This window comes from Dendrobium catenatum, unplaced genomic scaffold (genome assembly GCF_001605985.2).
Source record: "Dendrobium catenatum unplaced genomic scaffold, ASM160598v2 fragScaff_scaffold_231, whole genome shotgun sequence".
In the NCBI taxonomy this organism is placed as follows: Eukaryota; Viridiplantae; Streptophyta; class Magnoliopsida; order Asparagales; family Orchidaceae; genus Dendrobium; species Dendrobium catenatum.
In genome coordinates this window covers 4,372,963-4,381,602 of record NW_021318693.1, presented here as the reverse complement: position 1 = coordinate 4,381,602, position 8,640 = coordinate 4,372,963, and the positions used below count along the sequence as shown (strand labels likewise).

Genomic DNA, 8,640 nt, shown 5'->3' with positions numbered 1-8,640 from the left:
ACAACTACCTTGGGAGCAGATTTATTAGTAGTAGACTATATTTGTTATTTTATATTATGTAGTAGATTATTGTGCATTTTGATTTTGAGAGTTGGATAGTTTCATTCTTGTTATTATTTCTTTCTGACTTATTTTGCTTGTAATAGTCATATTACTTTTGGTGTATTATTATTTGAATCCATATTAATGAAATGACTATTTAATTTCTTTTTCATAATTTATTATGATATAATTGATTATATTATTAGATTATGTACTTTTTCTTCTTGTGAGTACAAAACATCATATTTTATCCCTTCTTCGCGTCTCATGTTGTCCGGATGTATCGCCTTCTATTCCCGGGATGTGACATTATCTAATTTCAATTTAAGGTTTCCTCTCATTCATGTATAGAATAGTCATATATTTATAATTTTTTTGAATGATTTTTTGATAGATTTAGTCAAAATTTTTGAAACACTCAATTTTATTTAAGTACTTTAATGATTTTAGAATTGAATGATTTAGACTTGTTAGATTCCTTTCTTTTTTGAGACACTTATATTAGTTAAGACAAACATAAACAATTCATATACATAAGGCTCGAACTTCAGGTCTAGCCAAAACTCTCAACCAACCGGCCAAGATGAGCTGCTAGATTAGTTTAATCGACTTGCTTTATTTGACATCTATGAACTAATGATATAAAGTTTTCAATTGCACTGAAAATATTTCATTTTGGGCTTATTTTGAGTCAAATTAGAATTTGTTTCGTTTTACTGATCTCATTGAAACATTTAATTTGATGATAAATTTATTAAAATCAAATTATAATGATCCAAAATTTAATTCTAAAAACTTTTAATAAAAAATTTATACTGAGATTTGTATTTTATCATATGAATTATCTTATGACTCCGTCACATAAAATTCTAGGAGAGCAGCTCTTCTGAAATTAATGCATCAAATCCTAGCCATTTATTAACTTTGAACGGCAGAGATTCAATTTAATCAGATCAAAATCCATTTTAATATATATTTAAATATTAGATTTAAGAGCTGGAGCACGACAGGCATTTTATTCCATTTCCCTCTGCTCCGATCAAGCCGATACCTCACCTCGCCGGCCAGGCCCGGCTTCTCAATTTCTTCGGTCCATAAAAGATCGCCGGAGGAGCACCAAATACTCCACCTCCACCGTCGTATTTACTGTCTTTTCGTCATGGACCGGGCCTCTGTTGTCCACCTCCTGCTCCTCCTATCCCTGATCTACGCCTGCGTGGCGGAGATAAAAGACCTAAAGATCACAACAGACTCCCGCTCTATCATCCTGTTCGAGAAATTTGGCTTCACTCGGCGCGGATTCGTTGATATTACTGTCTCCGACGTCTCTGTCTCGTCCTCCGTTTCTTCCCCTGACCCGTCGCTCTTCGGTTTTTTCCTCCTCTCCGATGAGAAACTCATTCAGGCCATCTACGGATCCCAGCAAGAAATATCCAACTCGAACGCTAACCCTGATGGAGATGCCTCCTGCATCCTCTCCAACCTCTACGTCAACCCGCTCTTCACTTTCCGTGATCTCTCGCAATCGCCGCCCAAGTCATACAACCGCTCATTCCCGATCATCCACCCCGATGAGTACAGTCTTTACTTTGCCAACTGCGCCGCTGGGAGCCAGGTTAGCATGTCCGTCCTCACCAAGATGTATAATGTTCACCCCGACGGTTTCCGTGACTACCTCTCCGTGGGTTGGGCTTCCGTCCCATCGATTTACTTTTGCTTCGCCGTCGTTTACGTTATCTTCTTCGCCGTGTGGGTCTACTTCTCTCTTTGGAAGAGTCGCTTATCTGCCCATCGAATCCACCAGATAATGTCTGGTCTCCTTCTAGCCAAGGCTCTTAATCTCATCTGTGCCGCTGAGGACCAGCACTATATCCGGGTCACAGGCACTCCCCACGGCTGGGACGTCCTCTTCTACCTTTTCCAGTTCCTCAAGGGCGTTCTCCTCTTTACGGTCATCATCCTCATAGGGACCGGATGGTCTTTCCTGAAACCCTTCCTCCAGGAGCGAGAGAAGAAGGTTCTCATGATTGTGATCCCCCTCCAAGTTGTCGCTAACATTGCGTCTGTTGTGATCGGGGAGACTGGACCGTTCATCCAGGAATGGGTTACCTGGAACCAGCTCTTCCTCTTCATTGACATCATCTGCTGCTGTGCAATTATGCTCCCCATACTATGGTCAATCCGAACGCTGAGGGAGACTTCGAAGACTGATGGAAAGGCTGCGAGAACTCTAGCCAAGCTTACTCTTTTCAGGCAGTTCTACATAGTATTGGTGGGGTACTTGTACTTCACTAGGATCGTGGTATATGCGCTTAAGACAATTGCTGCTTATAAGTACCGGTGGGTGAGCGTGGCGGCTGAGGAAATCGCCAGCTTCGCATTCTACATCTTCATTTTCTATACGTTTAGGCCAGTGGAGAGGAACCAGTACTTCGTTCTTGATGACGAGGAGGAAGAGGCAGCAGAGGTTGCTCTCAGAGAGGTGGAGTTTGAGCTCTGAATACTTAGAAGATAGAAAATGATTAATTTGACGTCGGTTTTGCTTCCTTCACCTTAGTATGTGTTACTTTAATGATCATTTTCTGTCTCCTCAAAATTTTGTTATTTGTTTGGCTATTGGAATTTGGAACTTTGAAAACTAGGTCAAATACCTCTCCTAAGGTAAGCTATACATTGTTTCTCTTTCTTCTGTATAATTAATTAACGAGGAATGTTGATTGGATTGTTCTTGCTTTTATTTGTCTGTGAACCCAGGTCAGCTGATCTTTTCCTTTTTTTTTTTTTGCTTTGTTATGATGAAGTATAACTAGCGTTCCTATGGTGGAAATAAATTGAAAAAAACTAAAAAGAAAAAAACTTTGCAAGTGACATTCAAATTCAATTTATTTTCAGAAGCTATCCAAACTAGTGTGCTGTAGTTCTTGTGGGACATTTTAACCCAAAAGAAATATAGAAAATGGTATGTTAATGGTAGCGAATATTTGTAGTCTTGCATAATTAGTTAGAAAAACTGCTTCTTCATATTTGCTATAAATCAAAAGAGTATTTTTTCTAAATTGCTTCAGAACAGGCTCTCGTTGAAGGAAAAAAGTGGATTACTGATATCTTTCATTGTTTTCTTTATACTTGATTCATTAGTGGTCTTGTGAGTAATTTTTATTTTTTTTGTCAAATATATTACAATTGGGTTTTCAGTTGCAGTTTTAATTCCAAAGGAATTGCAGAGTTTTGGTGATTTTCAATTTATAGCTAATTTCCTTTTTTTAATCGTTCATTAAATTATTATTTGGTGTAAATGCTTATATTTCGGTTTACATTAAAAGAAAACGGGCTTTATATTTAATGGGTGGTTTTTTTAATTGTGAAACCCAAATATATTAATTTATTTTGTTTGATTTTCATCATTTGCATCATTTTATTGCATTAGAAACTTTAGATGATAAAATATTCTACATCAATTTAGTATTAGAGCCAAACTTCTCGTCATATTAGTGCTGAATGATCAAATTGATTTTTATTTAATTTTTGCTTCTTGATGCATATTAGTGTTTTTATATATTCATTATCCGCTTCATATCATATTTATCATTTACATGGTTTAGATAAACACATTCACAAGATATTGACTATTAATTATTACATCCAAAATTACTTGTCGATGTGAACAAGAGATATGTCAAGTTTAAATCAGGTGATAAGTTAATGACACATTAGTCCTGAAGTATTTTCTAAGGCATCTGTCTAATACAAGAAAGATAGAACCATTTAATTAATATCATACATTGTATTAGGAAAACTCTTATAAATTAGAAATTCCAGAAAGTTTTGACATTAAATTCTGAAGACCATAATATTGTTTGAATGGTTATTGTAGACACTGGATATGTCCATTCCTAATTATTTGGCAACAAGATCTATTTGTTAAGGATTTTATGTATTTTTCTTAAATCAAAGTTCTGGGAACCTTATTTCATCCAAGACCTTGCAGGCATGTTATTCTATGATATATGCTCTCTAGCTTTCCTTTACTCGTTCAGAAACTTTTCCCTTGAGGAATATTCCATTGTCTCATTTAGTACAATTTAGCAAGCTTTTTTTCTACTTTTATTTTTAAACATCAGCCTTCCGATGATGCATTTAGGAGAGTAGATGTATTAGATTTTGTTTATGTTAAGAAAGGTTGAGGTAGACCTAAAAAGACCCCCGTTAAAAAAATATTAGATGTGACTTTTTTCTATTAGATTTAAATAAGAATTTGACTCATAACATGATACAATGTAGAAATAGATTCATGTAACCGCCCCCACGTAGTGGGATAAAGGCTTGATGATGATGTTGTTGTTGTTGTTCTACTTTTCTTTGACTGTACATGGAAATATTTAAATTATCCTACTATTGTTTAAATAGCAATAGTACTAAGGCCTTGCAGCAGCTAATTAATGATTTTAATGAGCATATTTCATGTGTCTGCAAAGTAATTTAGGCTTTGTTTGGGAGCAACTTTTTAGTACAAAAATTTGTTGAATTAAAATTTTTCTGCTATTGAAAAACTATTCACTTTGGCCTATTAGATTAGGGGATCCACTACTAGTGAGAAAAAACTACATCTGATTGCTTGGAAAAATACCTGCCGTCCTAAGCATTTAGGCATTCTGGGTATCCCTTCGATTCAGTCTTTATACCATGGATTTGGTTGCTCTTTCATTTGACGTATGCTCACTACAGATTCATTGCTTGCTGATTGGTTAAGGGTTAAATTTTCCTTTCCCTGGAAACCGCCGACCCTTAAAGCATCTAAAATTTGAAAATTTATATGCCATATTTCTAGCAATACTAAAGATAACTTTTACTTTAATGTCTCTTCTAAGGGCTGTAAGTTTTCTATGTTTTGGGGCCCTTGGTGTAACAAACAAGCGATATCTGACCTTATGCAGCCGCCCTTACCCTCTCATACTTCGGTTGAAACATTCATTGCTCAGGGTGCCTGGTAACCAAATACTTGGTTTCATACAATTTTTGATATAGAGATTTCTTCCCTCTTCCTTTTGATACAACTTTGATAGTACTTGTAATTTTTTTTTCTTTGAGTTTTTTAGGTTTTAGATTTGTAATTTTTTGTCTTTTTCAATGGTATAGGCTCCGCCCAAAATCTTCAAATTATATTGAAGTAAGAAAGCCATTTCAAATGAAGCCTTTGCTTGCCAAAATAATTACATTCGATGTCTGAAAATCTTAGTTATATATACAAATTTCCCCTACAGCTGTGTATCTCTGTTTTCGCTGTGTTTGATTAAACTTATTTATGAAAAATATAGCTGTCTAGAGCTGTATTTTTTAGCAGTGTTTCGCAGGCACTTTGTTGGACTGCTGTGTAGGTTTCTGACAAAATCTTGTGCGCATCGGTCTCAGATTTACCTTCATGAAAAACTCTTGTGAGAAAGTGGTTGTTAAGCTGCATATGTAATTTATTCATTTAATTTTTTTTAAATGATTTGGTAAGCCAATTTCATTGTATCTATGTACATTTTCTTAATTATTAATGGAAGTTGGTATAAATGTAAATATTCTATTTTGTGGATGGTATTTTATTGTTCTGAATAGGGCTGCAAATGAACTGAGCGTTCGACGAGTTGCTTGTGACTCGGCTCGATAAGAGCTCGTTTATGTTCGTTGGATAAACGAGCTTGAACAATGATACGTTATCGAAAATTATTTTGATCGAGCATAAATCTCGAGGCATTTTTAAGTTGGGAACTTTCAAAATTAAATTCGAGATTATCTTAATTCCAATTTCAGTAAACTTAAAGTCAAACTGAATATCTCAAAGAGACGAACCAAACAACACCAAAATTGGTCCAACCCAAGCCCAAATGAGTCCGAATCGAGGGCATGGACCACATTTGAAAGGGTCAAAGTATTATTTGGACGAAAAAATGATATCCAAATATGGCATGCTTATAGTCAAATCGAGCGGCTCAGTGAGACAAATCCAATGAGTCTAAGATCTCTGAATTCTGACATCGTTAAGGCACTTAAACTGTTGAAAAACTCTACGATCGGGGGAATCAATACAAGCCATTCGATGGAGCACTTCGAACCTGCCCCGAATCTTCTCTAAATTTACGGGGTGTGTCACTCATGAAAATCTATAAATAGATCACCACTCTCTACATGAAGGGGACTTTTGAGCTAGAGATTGGAGAGAGCTTTGAAGCTTCAAGAGCTATAGCACCTCCTTCGCCCGACCGATGACTGTCGTCGGACTTCAGCTCGACCATCGTCAGACCACCGCTCGGTCGCCGATCGCCGTCGGACCTTCGCCTTGTTGATGACTGCCGCAGGACTTCAACCCAACCATCGTCAGACCATCGCAAAGCCGCTATCGGACTTCTGCCTGGCCGTCGACCGCCGCCGGACTTCCACCCTGATGCTGACCGTCACCGGACTTCTGCCCGGCAGCCGACTGCCGTCAGACTTTAACTCGACCTTTGTCAGACCATCACCTGGCCAATGACCGCCGTCGGACTTTAGCCCAACCTTCGTTGGACCACCGCCTAACTGCCGACCGCCGTTGGACCTCCTATCGCAACCAACCATTATTGGTCTTCCACCGGGCTACCAAGTACAATCCTTCCGACCTCCCTTGCCAGACAACGGTCTTTCTGGCCCCAGTCTCCTACCGACTTCAGTCCTTCCGATCTTCGTTTCCTATTACGGTCATTCTGACCTCCATCATCAGACAATGATCTTTCTAATCTAGTCCTTTGCCAACTATGGTCCTTCCGACCTCCCTCGTCAGACAACGGTCTTTCTGACCCATGTCTCTTACCGACTACAATCCTTCCGACCTCCGTCGCCTACTACGATCTTCCTGACTTTTATCCTATCGACTATGGTCCTGCCGACTAAACAAACATGTCTATGTTGATTAATGTAACTTCCACCATATAATGCGCTCTAAATGATGTACATTTGTGAATTCAAGCCAAGGCTTTTTCCCAAGGAAGGGTCTTATTTGTAATCGACTGCAAATACTAGTGGATTTATTCAAATAGGGACAAGCCTCGTGGTTTTCCCCCTTTTCAGGAGTTTCCATGTAAATACTCTGGTGTCTCTTATGAGCGTTACACTATCTTTTTCATCTGCTTGTGTGCTAGATCTTTGTATAATGCTAAGACGTTAAACTATATATTTCTCTACCGTCGCAAATATTCCTAGACACAACAAATAGCTTATTGTTCGGTTCATTTATATTCACGAACACTAACATTTAAAACTCATGAACAAGCTCGTTAAGAAGCTTGATTATGCAAAACTTAAAAAATAAAAAGTAAAAAGTGGAGCATTTGTAGTTTAGAGCACATCTGTCTCCTGGGCGAATTATTACGTGACAGGATGTTTGGATATTTAATTTAGACGCGTCACGCCATCTAAATACACTGGATCCAGTGTATTTGGATGACGTGACCCGTCTGGATTGATATCCGGACGAATTCGGACACAGAATGTAATAATTTTTCCCTCCGCTGTGAGTGTTTGCTTTGTTCCTGGTGTTTAACGAGATGCGCTGGATTAAAGTGTCCTATTTTGTTGAAGGCTCGGTTAAGTTGAATTGTTTTATTAAATGAGCGGTTAACAGGCCGGTCATTAATAAGCTCAACAAGCTTAAAAATGAATCAAACACAAACATGAGCTAGAGCCGAGCTCAAACAGGATTTTGTCAAATAAGCTCGAGCACGGTTCAAAAAAGCTCGGCTCTAATTGAGCCGAGCTTGAATAGGGTTTTGCCAAATGAGTTTGAATTCGAACATGTAGAAGCTCGGCTCGACTCGATTCGTTTGGAACTCTAGTTCTGAATCCCTCACAATGGCATAAATGTAATTCAAATTCTAAGTGATACTCTTGATCAAATTTTTAATTATGATATATTTTAAATATTTAAATTGTCTATTAGATATATAATATTAATTATTTATATATTATCCTTATTTTAAAGTAGATTTAAAGATTTTAAAGATTATTTTGATTTTTTTTTTGGCTAGGATATTATTTCTTTAAAAAAATTTCATTAAAAACGATCAGAATTCAAGTCTTATAGCATGATACAGACTAAATGTTAATTTAAGATGATCATATAATTTGAACATAATTAAGAAAGTCTTAGAGAACAAAAAAGAGACTTTGATAGAGAATTAAGGAAAGCTATAATGTTTATGTTATGAACTAATATTATTTGAGGATATAATAAGAGATTATGGGATTTGGGTAGGGATGTCAATTATTGACATGACTCGACAATTCTTTAAGAACCAATCGAATACGCCTGAAAAATCTGGGTTAGGATTGACCAGTTTAACTAACGGGTCGGATTCGAGTTTCAATTTTCTTACTGTTTAAAAAATGGGTCGGGTATGAATCAACTCGGTAACCCGAAATTGACCCGGCTACCAAGTGCCAACTCGCATAGTCGCAGCCTTGCCCTAGCCCTCGCGTCAAACGGTTGAAACGTGGAGCCGCACTGGTCGCCCCACCTAGTGTAGTAGAAGCCGCATCCGTGTTGCCCACTCCTAGTCGGGGCTCGGCCCAGTCGCTGGTCTC

At 37.6% G+C, this 8,640-nt stretch overlaps 1 protein-coding gene across 1 annotated transcript; it reads left to right on the top strand.

Moving 5' to 3' along the window:
* The first annotated feature begins 1,028 nt into the window (after window positions 1-1,028).
* On the top strand, window positions 1,029-2,779 carry LOC110097848 (protein GPR107). Its single transcript, XM_020824464.2, has one exon. It carries the CDS (start codon window positions 1,202-1,204, stop codon window positions 2,540-2,542), a length of 1,341 nt encoding a protein of 446 aa, XP_020680123.1. The 5' UTR covers window positions 1,029-1,201; the 3' UTR covers window positions 2,543-2,779.
* Window positions 2,780-8,640: the final 5,861 nt, after the last annotated feature.

Excerpts from the sequence above, each read along its gene's own strand:
- LOC110097848 (XM_020824464.2), top strand. The coding sequence starts at position 1,202 with ATGGACCGGGCCTCTGTTGTCCACCTCCTGCTCCTCCTATCCCTGATC.